This window comes from Aythya ferina, assembly GCF_964211825.1.
Source record: "Aythya ferina genome assembly, chromosome: 1".
Classification (NCBI taxonomy): domain Eukaryota; kingdom Metazoa; phylum Chordata; class Aves; order Anseriformes; family Anatidae; genus Aythya; species Aythya ferina.
Window position 1 is genome coordinate 71,958,326 of NC_140296.1, and position 22,116 is coordinate 71,980,441.

Genomic DNA, 22,116 nt, shown 5'->3' on the forward strand with positions numbered 1-22,116 from the left:
AGGATGAAGGACTGTTAGAGGGAAATACATGTATGTATACACACATACCTACCTACTTACCTATATACACTGTGAGCCCCTGCAGGATCTGACCTTAGACACCCAGTCTATGCATTAACTTGCTCCCCAAATCCCCAGGTCTCCCCAGCTGCTGGCACCTGAGCCTCCAAGCCGCATCCCCACTCCAGTTGCAGGTACAGATACACAGGCACCCTCACACATCTTTCCCCACCCAGGCACATACACAAATGGGTCTCTCAGTTGATCTTCAGGCCCCATGGACCCTCTGGCAGTCAGCCTGGAGCTCCTGGGTCCTCTAGCAGCCACCTCCCCAAGTTGTGCCACACTCACAGAGACACACACCTAGCTTTCAAGATACTTACCCTACTCACTGGCTAGTACAGTTTGAGGTTTGATAGCCATCACATACCAATTTGCATTCCTTGACTCCTTCGAAGTGCCTCTGTCCCGTGGCCCTATATGAGACCAGACTCATTTATGGGCAGCAGTGACTTGAGATCAGGTCTGAAATTTGTCTTCAGAGACATTTTTGCTCAAATAATCCTAATATATTAAGAACCTAGGGAAGTTATGCTAAAATGAAAAAGGAAATAAAATGCTTAGATTAAATACAACTGTGAATGTGGGTTGCTGTCCTTAATATGTAAGGGGACTTAAGTAGATGTTAACATCCTTATCAAATCCGTAACTCTGAAATAATTCTGGGATAGCTGGAGAAGTGACTAAAAAGAAAGGGCAAGTGTGAAACAGGGAGAGGAACAGTCTCTGCTTGTCATAGAGCTTGTCAGATCTAATTCTTTGCTCTTTTCTCAAGCCAATGAAAAGTGACATTTCTCCTTGCAAAAAAAAAGAAGATACCACAGAAATAGAATCCTGAGTATCCTTCATATGATCCCGTTATAATTTATGATTGAATAAAAGGACAAGAATCTCATCAAGTCACAGAAATGCATGTCTCCTGGCACATACAGGTCAAAGATTTGGAATTAGTCCTCTGGGAAAAGTATTATATCCCTATCTCTAATGCCTGAGTTCAACATAAGCCTAAAGCTTAATTTATGTACCTCTTCATTATAACTGCAATATGAACCAAAGAAAGGGAAATTGCACTTGTATGGATGTTGCAAGGATTTGGGACATAATTCTTATCTGAAGTCATCTTTTTATACGCTGAATTGCTATGTGTGGGATATAAGCAAGTTTGATAAACTTAATTCAGACACTCCAGAAGATTAAGATGATAATGCAAAGTTTTCCATAACAATCCAATAACAGTCCTGATTTTCTTCTATTTCTGTTCATTTTATTCAGTCTTCTTGAGTACTTTCACCACTATAAATGTGAAGTAATGATGGTGTGCCTTCCATCCAATGCATGTACATGTATTTATACAAAGAGCAACCTTGACAGAAAGAATGCCTTCTGTTCCTTCCAGCTTGTTTTGATAGATAATAATGAAATACAAATCTGCTGTCTCTAGTAATTTATAGAGGTTATAAGGATGTATCCAACATATATCATTCCTCCTGCTTGTGGAGCCCAATTAACTCAAATGTAAGACAAGCATGATTTACCTCCCTTGACTGAATTCTGCCTACATACTGCTCCTCTGATTTGCACAAAGAACTTTTTGAAAGCTAAATAATAAAAAAAAAAGGGGGGGGGGGGGGGGGATCATGGGGGGATGGAGAATTTCTACAGTCTTTCCCCTGACAGTTCAGATAATGTCAAAAAAATGGAGATTGGTACAGGGAACTTCTTAATATGAAAACAATGATAATGTGGCTTTTTTAATTATTAATTTAAAGACCAATAACTAGTAAATCTGTTACTCTGACAAACATGACAAAGACTTGAATTAGTTTATTTAAAAGGCAAAAGCACAAAGCTGTAAAAATGCATGCTTTCATTGACCTGTATGTGGTTTATACTGGTCTAAATGTGGTAAACTTCAAAGTATCCTTTGTGATCAAGCTAAAAAATTTCAAGTAAGCTATCACAGTTCAGCGAGATTTGACAAGTAATTATTTTTAATTAGTCTACAGCAACTTTGCAAGAGTTGGAAAAAATAAGTGTGAGGCTGCAGTGAGCCAACCGAGGTGAAGATCAATGACAACAGCAGTTATCAGAAAAGTTTCTGTCTTGGCTGACCATGCTAGTCAAAGATTAGCTTGTCCAAGGTTGGTTATGAAACTGTTGACTTTTTCAAATATCGGGTGTATTTTGAGCAACAGCAAAGTAACAGTTAGAGCTCTGAACTGTAGAGACCTTTCCTTAACATTTTTGTTCTGGACCTCTCTGCTTTTCTGCCTACGTATTTATACTACGGCCATAACTCGAAGCATGTGGAGAACACTGTGCTAATCAAATTCTCATACCTACATTTATGTATATCGCAATAAGTGTATGTATTTCAACCTGGATCTATTGTTTGGCTGAGTGATCTGTACCAGCACAAGATCAAATTGCTTGGAGGACAATGCATTTCCATTGCAAAGAATATAGAGAATCCTCAGGATATTGCAATGAAATAAATGAACATTTCATCGTTCACAAGGCAACTTGGCATTTCTAGGACAACCTCATTAGTTCTGAGAGTGCAGTCTTAATTTTTCAGAAGCCTCTTTTTGGCATTGAAATCCTTGCTGTAGTCCAACATAACTACACAGTTCACAAAGCAATAACTCATGTTTCTGTTACTGTATGGATTTAAAGATGTATTCTATTTCACCAATTAATAATTAGCTCCATGGATTCTCCTCTGTTTAAAAACAACAAACGAATCATTCAACATTACCCACGTAACGTTTTATTATAATATTTTTGCATACAGCTGTATTTAGCTAGCTATTTCATCTGAACCATGCTATTGTAGTGAGCTTCCCATTTCATATAATACAGTATCTACTATGATTAGTTTACATGTTCAACTAGATTTTTGATTTTGAAGGGCTATTCTAGATTTTTAATAAGTTCAGATTTTTGCAAGGTAGGTGAAACACTCTGACTTTCAAATTACTTTGTCCTTGCTTCCTGTAGAATACTGCTGAAGTTCTATTGGAAAAGCCTAAGATTTTAAAGAGTCATTGTTCCAGACTAAGGGAGTGTTTTCAGTGTGGGAAGTCTAGATTTCTTTCACTTTGCTAGCTCTGTGTTCTCATAGTGCATTTTTAAGAACCTATATCAATTCAGTTTTCTTCAGCTCATGTCTAAACACTTCTTTGTTCTCTTCTATCAAACTTTGAAGTTCAGCAAAATCTTGGTGTGCCTATATGATCATATAATTCCATTTTTATCTTAAGTAATGTGGTATTATAAGCATATAATGAGCTTTCGAGGAAACCACAGAAAGTCAGATTAAACATTATTTTGTTACATACATAGGCTTTATATTATGTAATGTCTCTGTAAATGTTTTTACATATAGTTCATTTCATGACATTCATGCCACGTAGTTATCAAATGGCATTAAGCCTTGCCTATGAAGAAACTTCCCAGTTGAAGGAATGTAGTGTATCTCATGCCAAAGGAACAGCAACCATCTCTGAGGCAGCTCCGTGCCCACCTCATGAGACAAGGAAAAGCACCTACATCAATCATAGCCCGGGGGCATGCTGGCCACTCACAAGATAGCTTTTAACAAACAAATTGTCACCCAAGCCTTGGTGAAGCATTTTTGACCAGCATACTTAAATAGTGCAAGGAAACTCTTTACAAGAACTGGAAAAGGGATGTCAGTGATTAACTGGTTGCATTTGGCCTTTACCACAGAGAAGGTATTGCATTAGGGAAGAACCTAGAGCCTTGAAGAAATCCCACTGGGAACAAAATAGCATCCCAGGGATAAGACCACAGTATGACAGGCTTTGTCCTTTTGCTGTCCTTGAGGATTAGCTGCCAGCAAGCTCCATGTCAGCAACACCGGGCTGAAGAAAGGAATGCTTCCTTCCAGCATGTTTCCACCAGCTGTGCTCCTTCAGGGAAGAAATGGTGTATTGCAAACACTTCCCCGTTTACATGATACAGAAGCAGCATCACAGTTGTGCATCCTTCCAGTGCTGTCTTTCACAGCTGTTGCCACAGCCCAGCATCTGCCACTGAGAAACTTCTCTGATCTTCAGCTTGCTTTCTGTCTCCTTGAGAGATAGCCCAAGTTTGATAGCCCAAGGCCATCAAACAACCTCAGAGGAGATGACAGGGTAGTGCCTAATAACCCCATAATCACTGGGACAGGGGGTTCAGTGTTTGCTGACAACATCCCTAGTTGTTTGTGTAGTTGTGGGGCAGAGGATTATTTCAAATCCCTGAGTATCTCTTAAAGTTGCATGGTTTGTTGGTGGTAGCTCCACATCTAATGGCTCTGCTAATTCCACATCTAATCTCAGCGTTTCCCCAGTCTCATTCCTGTTGATGTTTTTATAAGCTCTAGAGAAAAATAAATAGCACATCAGACTGTAAAGAACACTTTTTCTAGATAGTTTATTCTGAAAAACAAACAAACAAAATAAAACCACAGCAACATATAAACGAATTGATAAAATATTTTCAGAAAAATTGTGTTTACACAATGCATATATTACATACACAGCATGTGCACACTACATCTGTTTGTGTGTTTGTATTAAACACATGTACACATATATTTGTCTAAGTATGAAAAACAAATAAGATGTTTCTCTTCTTCTTGTACAGTATGATGATTACTGGAACGATAACGGTTCAGAGGTAGTTAAAATGAAGCTAAGATGCAGAAAAGAGGTTTATAGGCTCAGCTGGAATACCACCTCTTCCAGAAAATGATTTCCCCACCGAGACTCCAAGGTAAAAGCACGTTTTGTGGAGCTCTTAATATGTTCGCTACACAAATCTCCACAAGAGGGCAGTACGTCCCATGTTTTTTTCTAAGGTTTTGCTAGCATACTGTAATTTTCAAATAGCTATAGAGAGCTGTAACTGGTAAGGATAAAAAACAAGCACTACAAACACTCGGAAGTCCTAGTCTGAAGTACAAGGACTGCTTAATATAACTGTGTATGCCTCTGTGTGTGTGTGTTTGCATATAGGGGTAATCTGACACGAAGTTAATGTCAATAGCTCCAGTGACATCTGGAAAGTTAATGCATAAACGAGATTGGAACTATAAAGGTGCATCATAAAGATATTAATAGGTGCTAAGATATGTTTCCAACAGGGCTTAAGGCCCCTTCAACAGATTTGCATGACTGTAAGAACAGGAGTAATTCCACTCTGGGAGTCAAATACCTGTATTAAATATGAAAAATTAAAGTGTATTTTAACAAAATCTAGACTAAATACTGTTAAGTTGAAGGGTTTATTTTTGTCTTTTCTATTCTTTATCTAATCAGATTTATCAATTAAAGAAAAGTCTGCTCCACTGTATCTTATTTTTTACTCCTTTAAAGGCTTGATTTTGGCAGCAGTACGTAGAAACAGTTGCCTTGTTACAAAAGCTCAGGTACGTTGACATTTTAGGTAAAAGCGTACAATGATTTTCATTATTCACTAGAGAACACTAATACTAGGTGGTAAGAAACAGATGCATTCTGCATGCATATACTATAGAAAGCAGCGTGAAATAGTTAAAGGAAAAATGTCAGCCTGTGGGCAATAAGTAGGAGCTGAGAAAATCGGTGTTGCACTGCGGAAACTTTTTGAAGAAAAGGCCATTGCAACTCCCTAGAGAGTTTCGAATTGAGAAGGTTGTATAGAGTCTTTGTAGAGGTAAACAGTGAGAAGAGGTTTCCAGTAACTTAACTCACATATTTGCCCGTGTTTTGTGAATCCATCCAGGTTTGACAAGGTAATGGAGACCTGCATTCTATTTAAGTATTTGCTAAGGTCCCCAGGAGTATTATTTCCCAGCACATGAGCCTGCCTACATGGCTTTCTATCAGATGAACAAGCTCCCATTAGAAGCATGAAGTTGGCAGAATTAGAAGAAAACTGTCAAGAAGCAGACGGTAACGGGCCTGGAATACCAACATTGCTTTTGTGGTGGAGTTCAATGGTAATGTGGAAGTCTACTAACATCTACATGTCTGAATGCAGTCAACAGCCAATGCAGCTATCACAGAAACTTAGGAATCAGAGCAGACAGTCGACTTGAATGCTGCCAAGAACTAAGACACCTACAGTAACACTTAATATATAGTTTTGATCAGATGAGTTTCACCTTTCGTGCCTGGCAAGCCCACATTTCCAGAGACCTGCATTTCTCCGTGAGATGTTTACTCTGTATCTAGGCAGTGGTTTATTTACCTGTTAATCACATTCCTTTCCTTACAGCAAGAATCTGGAGTGCTGATGATGATTCCAGCTTTCACACTGAAATCGGCTGTTTTTGAAGAAAACTATTTACAGACATTCTCTAACTGTGGATGGTTTCCTGCAGACACCAACTTTCTGCAGCTTTTTCCAAACTGTCACTTACTGTATTTCTTCCCCCAGCTTCCACAGAGGTTACTTCTTCAGCCCCATCCTATCTCCAGCTTGAACCTGTTTATGCCTCCCAGAAGTTTGTTGCTCTTTCTCCTTTGACAAAGACTTTCAGATAAACAGCGGTGGAGTCAAACCTTGGAGTTAAATTCAATTTGAAGTACTCAACAAAACACTTCCCTATTTTTTCTGGTAGCTCACCTATGTTCTAGCAACAGCAGTTAAGGTTATGAAGATACTGGGAAAAGCTTAGCCCTGGTAACTCCCAGCAGGACAACATACACACTTTACTTTCTGTATCCACATAATTGTATACCACATAATGGTATACCAGAGCCAGGTTATGTGGACACTGATGCAGGAACTGGGGAAACAAAACCATCATAGTTACAGTCCTGAAAATTTCCACAGAAGAAAAAGCTTCCTGAAAAAGAAAAAGACTCTCTGCAGGACATCATGGTGAGTCAAGATAGTCAAGCAGGTGGCTGAGGTATTTATTTATGCCAAAATCGCAAACGGTATTCTGGCTGACAGCACTGAACTTCTTTAAGAAGCCTGAGAGTCTCTTCATTTGATAACATATCTCCAGCTGTTTAGAGTTAAAGATTAAAGAATAAAAGTCATAAGACTTGCAAGCAAATCATGAAAGACTGAGAGTTAAATAGGAGTCCAGACTTTAGACAGTTTTTTTTTTCTCAAATGAAGAAAGAAAGCTTTTAAAAACAATTTCAGCAGAGCATTATCCTCTACTTTATTATGTTCTCCATAATTATACTTTCTAGGTTTGACAAGAGAACACATATGCAAATATTTTACCCAGAATGATTGCAGTCCAGAAGAATATATCAAGATGAATAGCATGACTGAAATTTTGTTCTCACTGACTCCTTTTAATCCTATGAACTGCAGCATAATTGAGGAAAAACAGTACACAATTTATTCTAATAATGAGTTCCTCATTTTTTTTCAGGATGGATTTAATTACTAGAATACAGTAACCAATGCTTATATCCTGATCATTCTTGTGAGAGTCATCATATATTAGGATTTTCACTCTGGGCCCTTAAAAATCTACAATATTAACTACATCTAAAAATTTTTAACTCCTAACAGCTTGCAATGTTTTACTTGCTTTCTTTGCACTGTCACTGAGCTAATGCTTCGAATTACGTACTGTGATGTATAGTGGTCACTACCAAGCATATCATTTTGTGTGCAGAGCTGTGACTGAATTTACCAGTGTTCATCATTTCATGCATACCAACACTGAATTTCACCCTCAAGTGTTCATGCTGTCATACATACCTTTGGGCATGTAGCATATACCTTAAACATCACCTTATAGAAGCCCTACTCTGGTTGGCAGTGATGTAGACCTCATGTTATTTCAAATACTTTGAACTGAGAAAAGAGACAAAAAATTACCAGGTGAATTCAAGACAATCTCTGGCCCTCTTTCATTTATCAGCATAGACACACCCACACAGATCCTGAACCCCAAATGAAGCACAGTCAGTCTAGGGAAGGTTTCTATCAGGGTTTCATGTCCTGAGTGTCCCTTTAGCCCTGATCATCTCTAGGGGCCTGACCCATTCTGCCCTGGGACCAGGATCCCACATCAGCCCTGGGGGTTCCCCCACCTGCCCAGGCGCCACATCACCCCGGGGCCACCAGCCCCTGCCCCAGTGAGGCCACAGCAGGGCTGGGCCCCAGCTCCCCACAGCCAGGCCTGGCCATGGCCCTTGCTCAGCAGGGTCCACCCAGCAGGCCCATGTCCCAACCTTGTCTTGGCCTGTCCCTGTCCCCAGGGAAGTGCTTGGGGCTTGGGGCTTGGGGTTGGGGCTGCCCCAGTGAAATTAGAATATATCTTAATATATTCTAATAGGCAAAAAGACAAAAGACAAAATAGCAATGGAAAATTGATTAATTTTATTTTATAACTTGATCTCCCTGTCCTGTTTTAAGTTGGGAAGTAGCCCACACATGACAGGTGCAAACAAATCTTAAATCCTTTCCTTTTTATGTTTTCTTTATTTTTTTGTATAAAAGTCAAAGGAAATTCATAGGTTAAATTGTTACACAAATAAAATATATGTGTATAAAAAAACAACCACCGCCGCCACCGCCACCAACAAAAACAGAACAGAAGCCTGTACATTTGTGTCTTCTTCTCAGTAAAATTGCTACCACAGAGGCAATCAAGTAAGCATGTCATACAGAACCCACATTTCCCAAACTGAAGGCAGTATAGACAATCACTTTTTGACAACCTCTCAAACGGCAGCCTCCATTTATGTGTATGTTTTTATATATATATATATATATATATATATATATACATATATATATATAAATGCATTTAAGCTCACATCCACTGAACAAGGAGGGTAGCAGTCTTGTGACCTCATGGTGTCCCATGAGGACATGTTTCAAGTGTTGAAGAACAGTTAATTGGGCTACTTCTAAAAAGAATTTATTCGCCTCCTCTCTTAAAACACCCCTCCAAAACTTCACAGTATACACCATCAGACTCAAAAGATATCTGTAAGAAGCAATCAAAGGTTATATTCCTTTCTCAAGGGACAATCCACGAATTGGAATTTTGCCTCATCTGAGCTAATTTGAGACTAGCTTATAAAACGGTGCAAAGAATAGGACATCCCTTCTATTCCTTTTTAGGCACCATTGAAAAAGGAATGAAGTGCTATGGAGAGCTGTGTGAGGCTGGCGAGAAAATTTTCAGTCAGTTGTGAGCATCTTTTCTCTGTTGCAAAAGGAGCAATTCAGTATTTTTCAAAATATAGTTGCTGATGTCCAAAGTGCAAAATCTTTGCTTTTTCAGCTCTGTTTAATGTCAGTTTCAGTTGAGGCATGTTTCAGCACATTTCAGGATGCACAGAGTGCTTGAAGATTAGATTTAAAATAAAACAGAATGAAAATTTGCATTAAAGCTCGGGGAAGTAACAAAGAAGAATATTTGCAGAAGGAAAAACAAAAACAAAACAAAACAAAACAAAACAAAACAAAAAACGAGGGTGAGAGAAGGGGATCTTAGTATAACCTCCAAAACAGTTTCTGACACCATAAAATGCTACAAACAGTTTTGGTAGTGAGAAGGAGTTCTGTAAAAGTAGATGGAATGGGGATTTGAACAGCCAGGCAAAGCAATGCACTGCTTAATTAATGCACAGGTTTGCAAAACTAACTGTTAAACTAAAAAGAAAAACAAAAACAACAACAACAAAAAAACAGTTAATAAAAAAAAAAAAAACTAACCGTTAAACTAATCAACTAACTGAATTTCCACTTGACGGATATGGGACAACCCAGGAAAATCCCAGCCTGTGATTTTTTTCAGACAGTGTAAGTAAACAGAGGCACATATCCAAACTACTGAAATTTATGTAATGCTTTATGTAATGTACTGTGGTATATTTTGTATGTCTTTTTATTAAAATTATTTCTTTCTTTGGAGGGGTAGAACAGGCAACTGTGTAGGGCATGTTCAAAGAAAATGGCACTGAATGCCCTGGAGTTGGACACTGAAGTCCCAAGCAAGCAAGCAGTATTTTTTTGTTTGTTTGTTTTGGTTGGTTGGTTGGTTGGTTGGTTTTTGCTTTAAACACATAAAGTTATCCTTTTTCCTTTTACGTCCTCCTCTATCCTGGATCTTGTCTATCAAGGAAGCGGTAATTTCTTATCTCACCTTCACCTCCACACTCATGCTCTTCCTACCCAAGCTGTCAGCTCACATTTCCTGCCAGAAGTTCAGATCCTGGTGAAAGCACACAGGCAGTAATGCAGCATAGCCTCCATGAGGCTTGATGGGAAAGTTTTGATGGGCTACTTGTGGCTAAAGCTGACCTGATGGGCCAAAAATGTGCAGATCACTTAAAGCTAATGCTATGAAACACACAAAACACCTCAGATGGCTTTTGAAAGGTAGCACTAGGCCCACGCACTTTTAACCTGCACCAATAACTGATGATACTTTAGCAGAGGGTAGGTTGTACAGATATCTCACAATTGATTTTGTGGGTATCCAGCCTCTACAGTGATGAAATTCATGGTGAAATAGTGGTGGAAAAATGGGTTTAAATCATGTCATAAAAGAAGAAAAAAAAAAAAAAAAAGAAAAAAAAAAAGCCAAATAGGTAGCAGGAGCCATGGGTGATGTCTTTTACCTAGCTGCAGGAGCTCAGAAATCAGTACAGCTGGCAGCCACTGCTCAAGGGAGGCGAAATGTGGTGTGTGAACCAACCATCCACAAAAAGAAAGCCTCCAGCTCACCATTAGGTGAAGAGGCAACGTAGCAAAAGGAAACAAATAGCTTCATCTTGCTTATGAGGGGAAGCTTGTCTGGCTCTGCCAGGTGGGTTTGGGGGTTCTTTACTGTACTGAGAGCCAAAGGTAGATAAAAAGCTGAAAATACAGTAGGAAAATCTTTGTCTTTCTCTGTCCCCAGGATGTATTCTGTAGCAGTTGTCTTTCCAAGTACCCAGGCAGTTGCTGAGATGTGAGAAGAAAAACATCACACAGTATATGCAAACAAGGATATTTCCGAGAGAAATCCCAAGCACAGGACTGCACTATCAACCTGATTATATTTACAGCCTCTTTCCAGGATACTTGGTACATCTCCCACTATCAAGCCTTGCTTTCATTTTCTTCTGCTTTCTGTTTGCCTGTTTGAAAGAAGTACATTTCTGATACCTGGCCATCAGGGCAGGTTTTCAGACAGCTTCTGCTGGCACAGAATCACTGTGGTAAAATTCTCATATATCCTGCAGAAGGTCTGATTAATAATCCACACCAGTACCATAAGGAAGATACGTATATCCTCACACTATGTAAAGCTAAATTGTCTGCTGAGGGGGTGGTGCTTCCACATACAGTCTATAGTGATTTGGTGAAAATGACTTACTGATACCAATCTAACACCAGAAGCATTATTACTGTAGTAGGTCAATGTGGGAAACCTGCTTTCTTAAACCAATTTCTGCCCACTATCCTGAGAAATTAATACCTTCAGGAAATGAAAATATAACCCACACAGCAGCTGAAGTGGTCTCAAACACTGTTAGTTCTAGCTAAAACTAGCTTAGAACTAGAAAGAAATGCTAAATTTTCTTTCATGGCATGATATATTTTGCTTTATAAAACTGAAATAAATAATATCACTCAATCTAACCTTTTCAAAGGTTAGTGTGGTTTGATTCAGATAAACGGGTGAGTGTTGCGGTGAATTCACAGTGGCTATGCATTATGCATTGATGGTAAAATGGCAAGCTATGTTTACTCATTTATAGAAATGCAACCGAACAGTAAAGCAACATATTAAAAGAAAAAAAACAACAACCCCCCCCCCCCCAAAAAAAAACAAAACTACAGCACGTTGCTTAGAAAAATAACTCCCCTTCCCAAACTCCCATTTCAATGTATGCTATAACTCATATACAGTAATATTTCACATTCACTGATGATTTCAAGCATTGGGTAACACTGAGATTATAAAACTTGAAAGTAATTCTTGTTCTAAACCTATCCCTTGCACTAATTCCAGGCCAACCCTTAATTATCTACACTGGTTTTGCCTCAGGGGCTTTTTTAATAAACTCAGTTCCTTTTGTGCTTCCACTTGTCGTCAGAAAATAGTCACTTACTCAAGTAGCATGCACAATATTCATATGGTTTGACTTCTGTCACTAGAGCATGTTACTTTGAGGGTAGACATTCAAAAAGAAATATTTTCTGCCTCTACTCATGGAACTCACAGGTGCCTTTCTGCTGGGGAAGTCTAAGGCTAGAAAACACTTTCCTGCCTTTGCAAATAGACCGTTACTCCCTCTAACCCATCCATAGGTCCACTTGACATCGACCTGGCTGACATGGTCCTGCCAGAAAATAAGCTTTCCCTTCTGGTTTCCAAGCTGTCACTGAGTGGTACTTTAGGGCGAAACACTTGCATCAATTTCTGGTAAAATTCTTTAGAGGCAAAGTAGTAAATGAAGGGATCTATGCAGTTGTTGAGGCAACTGAGGCACAAGGTGAGCTTGTAGGCAGGGTACAAACTCCTCTTGTAAAACAGGCGGACGATCATATGCGCAAGTAGGATAAAGTTATTGGGGGCAAAGCAAGTGACAAACACCGAAAGGACTATAATCGCCAGGTATATGGATCTAGTCTTCTGCCTGTTACCATATCTGTTTGATGTCTGAATAAGCTTCCGAATGATGCCAATGTAGCATCCAACTGTTACAATGAAAGGGATCAGGAAGAGCACAACAAATAGTGTGAGGAGAAAGGCCACCCAGGCTGCAAAGTTGGGCAGCATATCCCACTTGAGAACGTCAAAACAGGTTATAATCCCCAGTTCTTTCACTTCATAAGTCAGATCTGTGCTTTCCAGTGGATAGAAAGCTAGTAGCAAGAAAAGCCACATTATCATACAGGCACCGAAGGCATATCTTTTTCTTCTCCACTTGACCAGCTTCATGGGATATACCACACCCATGTACCGCTCAATGCTGATGCAGGTCATGGTCAGTATGGAAGAATACATGTTGGAGTAGAACATCACAGTCACAAGGCTGCAAAGAGTCTTGCCAAAGATCCAGTGATTGCTCTGGATGTGATAAGATATTTGGAAGGGAAAGCAGAAGGCCAGCATGAGATCTGTGATGCTCAGGTTGATCATGAAGATAACAGAAGGTGTTTTGGGTTTGATATGCAAGCAGAGCACCCAAAGGGAGAACAAGTTGCCAGGGATACTGATGATAGCCACCAGTGTATACACCACTGGTAGGGTGACGGAAATAGCTCTGTTCTGGAGCATTGCAAGTGTTTCATTGTCCAGGTGGGATCCGTTTTCAACCATTATTCATAAGGTGGCCGTTGATCTCTGTAAGCCAGCTGGATCATATCATGAACTCTTGGCTTCAAAACCTAGAGAGCAAAAGTCAAGAGAGAGAAAAGCAATGTGTTAAAACAAATTACAAACATTCTTCTTATGCAACCTGATCTAGTGGGAGGTGTCCCCCTACCCATGGCAGAGGGTTGGAACTGGATGGTCTTTAAGGTCCCTTCCAACCGAAACCACTCTATAGTTCTATCATTCTATATTAATTTAATAAGAAAAAAGCCTGTGTAGTTTGACATTTTTTTTCTGAATGAATTGAATCAATTAAAAAGTTCTCCTGACAAATGCCTCCTCCCTCCAAATCATTTGTAGTTTTACCTCTCTCATTTCTTTCTAGCTTTGAACAGCTACTTTTTCCCTACTGAGAGGCTTTCTGATATTTTTTGCAGACTAAACATTATCATACCTTATTGTTTTGTTATTGTGACACACAGAATATCACATCGCAAATTGAAATGAAATTGATGTCTGCATGAGAACACCAAGCTGTAAGTTTCCCAAGAGCTAAACCCATCTTATCTACTCCGGATGCCAAGACCTTGCTCTCTTGTAATATAGAATATTTTCTGATTTCTTTTTGTCCAACTAAACAGAGATCCATTCCAAGTAAGTGCTGTTTTTATTTGTTTGCTTGTTTGTTGTTTGGTTGGTTGGTTGGTTTTGTTTTGTTTTTTAGTTTGAAACTGCTCATAGGAGTCACCTATAATTCTGCAAAATGAGTTTCAGTTTTGCAGTTTGCAAAACAAAACCATGCTTTCACTGTCTGGCCTATATAAACCTTTCCTGGCAGACACAGTCTTTTATGGTTTAGCTTATTTATTTTACAAAATGTAGCAGCATTTAGCAGATGCAAACAGGAACTCATGCCTCAAAGTACTACATGCATGTGGGAATGCAATTTAACAAAAGTAGAGGATCAAAAAAAAAGCAAAGAAGTGGCAATGAATGATGTGAAAGGAAGTTAATCAATTATCAGTAAATTCTGTGAAGAGTGGGACTGTGGACCTGAAAAAGATTCCAGGCCAAGCCAGCTGGTAACTTTGGGCACATCTATGCTGATTAATAAAGAGGGCCAGAGAGTGCGTACAAGCACACAGTATTACTTGTGGACTCTGATCATCTCCACTGTTTCATCTCTCCAAGAAACACTTGCCACAAGAGAAGCTAGTTTCTATAAACATAGGCACAAGTCATTCGGTGTCATTTAACCTCAGATCCAGTTAAATAAGACCTTTAATTTAACTGTAGTCATAGCCAGGGAGCAGTGTAGCAGATCTGCCCCTCAGAGAGGTGATCAGCCTTCAGTCCTCATATCTCAACTGTCTGGCAACTACCATTCTGACAAAAGCTTGGCTTTCTGACAGAAGCTCTTATCAAATGACTTTCACAAAATAACTGTTGATGATTCTTGAGACCTGGCAAAGATGATGTTTCTAGCTGAGCTATTGGAAACACAGAAAAAGGCACAAGAAAGTAGGAACAGCAAAGATGTCAGAGACGTGTTCTGAATATATCATGCACATGGCACAGAACAAACATGTTCTGAGTAATAAGCACATCACATGATCACAACTACAAAAAAAAAACTCTGAGCCAAATCCATTCCAGATGAAATTCTGTCCTTGTTGGAATGATATCAAGAATGAAACTAACTCTTCCAGGGGAACTTGGAAGGGCACTTAACTGACAGTAAGCTCTTGAAAAAACGTAATGCTCTCTATTTTAAGTCTTCTATCTGTGACTTACCATAGTAAACATCTACTCATGCACCCATTATTGCCTCAAAAATCTGTTTCAAGTGACACCTATTTGTGCCTAGTAACCCTGCATTTCCCAGAACAAAGGTTTTATGTATACCAAAGTAACTACAGAGCTTTAATAACAGGCCTTTGCAAGTGAAAGATATTTGCTCTCAGGGACTGAGAGATCTCACCTGTAGATGCTATTCCTACAGCTACTCTGTACTTGGGAGGTGGGAGTATGGGTGAAAACCTCCATTAAATCTATTGCACTAGGCATAAAGCTGTTCAATATCTCTTACACTGAGTTTTATGTTAGGGCTAATCACAAAGGTATTTTCTGAAAGCAGCTTCTGAATTTGCTTTTTCAGATAGCACATGCTGATAATAAATATGCAAAACAGTGTTGGGATTTGTGGCCTGCCTAAAGGTAGATTTTACACGTTTGTGGAGCAGAACTGTCAGTAAAACACAAGTGCCTCCCACATTTAGGCACCTTTTCAACAGGGCGCCTGGATTGTAAAGTTCTGGGCTTTGTGTTTAGATGTTGATAAAAGCTCTCCAAATAGGGCGGGTCCTCTTGGCATGTTTTTTGGTAAGGAAGATGTCCTTCACAAGGAGTGAATAGCTCCCTAGTGTCTTCTGCAGGGGAGGAGGGAGCATGCAGAGCACACAAGACTTGCAAGTTCACAACCTGTTTCACATCATATAGATCATCACTCCATCTTTGCCTTTCCTTTTGCCAAATCTTTCTGGGGCTCTATTGCTGAATTCCTTGCTCATGAAAACCTGGGCCAGCAGAATTTTCTGCACTGTCACACTTACTTTTGATATTTTGCCTTTTAAATGGCCAGATTAAGCTGCTGGACTCACAACATAGCATTTCAACATTCTTCATCTCTCCCAATACTGTTTTTATTTGGGTTTAGTTAGCATTGTACTTATGTTTCTATCTCGTTCAGGGTACTTTTAAGTCCTTCCTCCACCGCAACCACAGCATCTGTCTATCACTTGTGGTTTTAGTTGAAAATGTCATAAATAAAGTGAGAAAGTATTTTTTATAAGCATTAGAATTAGATTCCCTTTACATTTGTGAGTTGCTTTCTTGCAATTTCAGGCCTACAACGCAATTCAAATCTGTGGACCTTGCATGATTCACTGCAAAAGAAACTTTCCTGTAGAGTAATTTTAAAATATCAACCCTCAGCTATGATTTCATAAACTGTAAAAATACACTGTTATATAAATATCCCTGTAATAAAGACATTGTTTTGCTTTTATTTTAGCAACAGCCAGATCTGAACTATGACAAATGAACATATAGGTAGACTGAAAGAAAAACTCAGTAAGGATTCTTTAAGTGAGAAAGTCCAGTCTTATTGCCATTTACATTAGTCCTAGAGATTTTGACAGCAAGAGAGAAATGTTAAGTTTTTCTGCTTGCCTCATTTCTAGAACATTTAGTAAGCAGATTTATTTCAGTTCAATAATAGGTATTAAGAGCACCTGCATCTTCTGGAGTAAACCTCACTAAATCCAGGGAGGATTTTTTTGCTCTTCTTCATACCCTCTCACTCATGGCACTCTACTCAGAAAGCTCACTTGGAACTTCAGTAATACCAGTTTTTTTCTGAGCTATAACCATAAGCAAAGGTGACAGCTGCTTAGTGCCTCTTTTGACACGGATGGTGATTCCCTTTAGTGGACAAAACATGGTGATTAAAACAGTAAAAGGTGTACTGAAATAGAAAGATTTAAAAAGCGGAAGATGACCGTCTCACTTCTTTGTCATGGAAGAGTAACAACAGAAATGTGTCAACCTTTTTTTAGGAGACTACTAGATAAAACTGATATATTTCCTTTCTCACATCTATTCTTTTCCTGTTGTCAATGTGAAGTGCACCTGTGAACAAGAATCAAAAGTCTGTGATTTGACTGAAAAACAGAAATACCATTTTATAAAAAGTTTGTGATTTGAGATGGAAAAATAAATTTCAAAACATTCATTGCAACAGAAAGCCTTCCAAAACCTTTTCTGCTTCATTATTTTGGTTCTCTGTCTGTTAAAGCTCTATTGTCTATAATAAAGTCTAATTTCCTGAATCCATTGATATCTTTGCACTTTTAGAAAGACACTATTCCAGCTGAAGAATGTAGGACAGCATAATTCAGACTACAGGAACACAAACAAACAAACATGAAATGCTGAACTCAATTGCAAATATATTCAGAATGAAATAAAATGAAAACAGAGGTTTTATTCTAAGCACTTAAGAAAGCCATATTGGCTGTTTTTAATTAAAGCAAACATGACTAAGGAATGTATTTTATTTTTTATCAAGATAGTATATTTTTGGAAAAAAAAAAGAAAAGAAAAAAAAAAGCTGATATTTTTTTCCTTGCTCTTCTTACGACTTATAAAACTGAAATGAGAGTTAAAGGGGTAGGATAGTTTATTTCTCACAAAATTTTGCTAAAGCTGGAGAAAACTTTGGAATCCTATATGTGCAATATTCCTTCTGGGGATTCAACCTCTCATGGACTGTCTGAATTGCTGGTCAGATGACAGAATATTAGACCAGTGTAAAAAACAATTTCCTTTATACACTGCGTATGAAGAGAAGAACAAGCAAGGAAGGCAAAGGGATAACATTCTGAGTTGTGAGAAAAATGACGAACACTTTGATATTTAGATAGAGAAAAGTGTTTTAATATGAGAACAAGAAGAAGTTCCCTTTTTAACACATCTCAGATCTTGCTCCCCAGGCGTTACTGATGTGATTCAGAGAAACACTTATTTCTGTAAATGTTCACGTTCCCCCAGGCCGAGGAATGTCAATAAGTGCATCGCTGACTGGGCACTCCCTACGTCGAGGGTGGGCTTTGCTGAAAGAGGCCAAAGGTTCTGTTTGTTTGTACTTTCTCACCCTTTCAATAAACTTTTGTGGAAATTTTAACTTTTAGTGTTACATCTCTACAAGCCGAGGGTTTCCTTCACCCAGTCAAGATCTGAACATAAGTCTTCTAAGAAACTTCTCTGAATTGTGCCTTCCCTTCCCTGTTCTTTTTGCTGAATTCTTTTTTTTTTTTTTTCTTTGTTTCGGTTGTTTTGTTCAGAGCATCATTCTCACAATCACCAAATGTTGCTGAGTCTGTAGCTATGTTATCACAATGGCATTATTTCACATTAATCTTTCACTTATCTTCTTTTAAAAATGAATACTTTCAGGAAATGAGCACCTTTGTGCACTTGTGTGTGCAAGCACTGATCTGTATTTCTGAGCAAACAAAGCTGAAAACATCCAACTAGTTGCAATATTCCCTACCTATGTCATTTAGTTTAAGACAAACAAAACTTCATATTTTTCACTAAAGATTATTCAGATAAAGTACATAAGAAAACCGTATCTATGCCTTCACTGAAAAAGATGACTTATTTTTACACCGAAAGGGTGACTTCAGAATCTCTATATTGATATTAAAACAAAACAAAACAAACAAAACAAAACAAAACAAAACAAAAAAAAAGAAAAAAAGAAAAAAAAAACACCTCTTGCAGAGACAAACTTCAGTCTTTATTTAAGTGCATTTGGTCAAAGCAAGCCCTATGGTGGTTATAGTTCTGACCTCAAATAGTTAGGGCAAGGTAAAACATGAGTGTCTTCTCTCCACAAGTATTTCACATTGAGAGGTGAAAATCCCTCTATTTTTCAAGTGAAAAAAATGTAGAAAAGTTACCAGGTTTACTTTACTGGAGAAATACGTGCTTGTAGAGCTTGTTAAATGTATCAATCTAGGTAAAAGCAGCTTTATTCAAAACTGAAGAAAAGTAGTCCTATAATTTCTGCCTATTAGAGAGTGCTAGCATAAAATATGTATGTTCATCTTTCCTATAGACACAGACTTTGTAAGTTTATTTTTATTTAAGGCTGATATTTTAATATAACTGTCTTATATTAGCAAAGTTAAGACAGACCCTTATAAGGATTCAACACAACAGTTAAGGAATTCATTCCTACAGGACTCACACTCCTCTGTGGTCACAGTCCACGTGCATGCTCTTATTACCCAACAGCACAAGGCAACTCGCTTCTTGGTGAAATAGTGCTACCTTGCACTTATCATGGAGCAAAAGCATGCATGCAAGCAGTTACTGAAAAATTGCTGATGCCTGTCAGGGAACTTGACGTCATTAGACTCCACTTTTTGTCAGATGGCTACCCAGGGTACATGGCAATGGACAACCAGCTTGCAAAACATCCCACTCTGATGGATGTCCCTGTAGCACAGAGTTATCCTGTGCCATAGGGCCCTCCTGCAGGTAGCTTGCCCCTAAAATATTGTTAAGTAATACTGAGTTTGGACAAAATGGTGATATTTTTATAAACTTTGACGACAAAAACTACCAAATAAAGTCTACATTTAAATAGTACATGAACTGATTTCCTTATAACTTTGCATCTTTTAAATATTGCCTATGTCCAGGATTGACAGACAATAGATTCCAGTCTGCAGTTACTTCACATAGTCCTTTTGAAAGTCAGAGGAAAAAACACAGTCGCCCTTTTCCCTTTTGACCTCAAATGCCAGGAAAAGAATCAAAGCTTAATGGCAGAGGCCATTTGTGATAAACAATATGACAGGTTCCCAGAGGATCCTTCAGTCTTCTGAAAACTCTATGGTCTTATATCGAATCCGTGTGGTATGATTGGCATTTTACAGTAAATAAATATTCTACTAATTCTACTAGTTCTACTTCTACTATTACTAATTCTACTATTGTACTAATTCTACTAATATATATATATATTCTGCTTGAAATAAGTACTTTCTATCTTTTCATCTCTCTCTTCTGTGAAACTCTTATTGAATATTTCCTCTCCTGTTCAGTCCACAAAGAAATTGAGGTAGAGCTGTATGCGTGTTTCTGAAGATTATCTTTACAGATTAAAACACACACACACACTGAAAAAAAAAAAAAAAAAAATCAACCTTCATACATTGCTTTTTCTTGCAGTTGTATTAAGGATATGAGAGCCTGTAGCTGTTGATTGATTTAACATACACTGGAGTATATAACCAGGTCATTCAACCATGTTTTGCAGGTGTAGCTGAAAGGGCAATTTGGCATGGTATCTGGGACATGTATTTTTAGAACAAAGAATTAATGTAAGGTATTGTGTCAGAACTTAGAGATTATCTTGTTAGTGATGAATCAAAATTCTTAGCTAAGCATCCACACTACCTCTACACAGGCCTCCTTCCACTAGTTGGGCTCAATACATACAAAACATGGTATTGCCTCCTAGATAAATACAAAGGCACATCCCAGAAAGCCACATCAGGATCCCTAATGACTGGTAACTCTAAATGCAGGCTGAACCATTGTTCCTCTTGCTAAGATCTATATGAACATCCTAACTCTCTTCCCAGAGAGAAGCATTAAGCAGCAGGATTTGAGTGTAGCTGGCATCTTGCTTCCCTGGTCCTTGCTACAGCTGTGGAGAAGCATCTGTAGAAATCTCAGGGTCTATTTTAGGGTGAGTTGGGAAGTCTAAATGCCACTGACTATACTGGGTGGATCTCCAGTGACTGTAGCAGGCTCATATGTAGACACTTTCCGTGTAAATGCAGACGGTTGAATCTGAATCCAACTCATTTTGAATATCCTGTTGATTCAGTTCCTGGTTTACTGGAGGTCTTTAATTGCCTGGATTCTGTCAAAGTCTAAATTAGTTCCTTAGAACATAATTGTCCCCTTTTACACATAGATCACTCAGCGGCCACTTTAAAATGACCTGGCCAGCTTCCATGTGAAAAATTAAGTGGTATGGAATAGGACCTAATGCATGATTTTATCCATCTTCTTATACCTGTGTTTCAAAAGCTACAGTCAGCTTTATGCAAGCATATCTGTGTGTGTGTGGTTTTTTTTGTTGATGTTGTTGTTTTGTTTTATTTTGTTTTTGTGTAGCAAAGATGCCACAGCTGTGACTCAAGAGAAAAAATATTTTGTCTTCTGCTGGTCTCACTGCTATAATTGCTCAGCACAGGTTGTTTGGGCTTTATTGACTGCTCCCCAGCAAGACTGATTGCTTTACTCTCCCCAAACGTTGCCTTCTGCAATGTACTGATGGTGAACTCCTGACAGACTGGGCATTCTCCTGGTTCACGCTTGAGTTAGAAGTGGTTACCACATCAGGACCAGTGGAAACAGTCTTGGCTGAAAAATGCATGACACGAAGGCCTCTGTAGAAGATAAACTGACATGCATATGTCTGTTTTGTCTCAAGTGTGATTCTCTGCTCCTGAGTGGGCAAGAAGAGCTAGTTCTACAGAAAGAATAAGTGTCACTTCCTATCAAACCATGACTTACCAAAAGGCTTTGATACAAAAACTAGGCTGTTGGAAGCTTTTTTGTTGGAACCACTCTTTATTTTGTCTGCTAATTCCTCCAGACCCCTTGTCAATACCACTGAAAATAGGTGCTCATGTGTATTCCAGCAGGAGAGGTGTGTCTGGGCTGCTGAAGGGCCAGGAGGCAGTGATGTGTGCAGTCCAAAGCATGGAGGAACCTGGAGATTTCATAATTCTTTAGCACTTTGGGCAATGCTTTTTTGCCTTGCCTGAAGGGAGCAATGGTTGGGGCTCACCTCCAAAAGAGTTCCTGCACTGTTACAACTCTTTCCTTTGCACAGTTTCTCTTACTGCTCGTTGTCGCAACTCAGAGTGCGAGCCCTGAATCATCTCTGTACTACTGGGCTATATCACTGTGTTTCTTCTGAGTGATGTTCAGTCACCCATGGCCTTCCAAATGGTTGCAATTCTCTGCTGCAGAAAGATTCTTTGCTTTTTACAGCTTTGCCATCAGCAGTTAGTAGTATTAAATCTATTATCATGAGCCACCCTGGATGGTTCTGCTTCTCAGTTATGGTCATATCATGCGAGGAGTGATTTAGGGCACTCGCATGACTACTACGG

General features: G+C 38.8%; 1 protein-coding gene across 3 annotated transcripts in view; it reads right to left on the reverse strand.

Annotated features, from left to right (window-relative positions):
• Positions 1–8,383: 8,383 nt before the first annotated feature.
• The window catches only part of P2RY8 (P2Y receptor family member 8), a 34,325-nt gene continuing 20,592 nt past the window's right edge, over positions 8,384–22,116 (reverse strand). For all 3 annotated transcript variants that reach the window (XM_084505886.1, XM_084505887.1, XM_084505888.1), the window contains exon 4: positions 8,384–13,422. In XM_084505886.1, the coding sequence (XP_084362012.1) occupies positions 12,281–13,354 (1,074 nt within the window). In that variant the 5' untranslated portion in view covers positions 13,355–13,422 and the 3' untranslated portion in view covers positions 8,384–12,280. The remainder of the gene's footprint in view (positions 13,423–22,116) is intronic.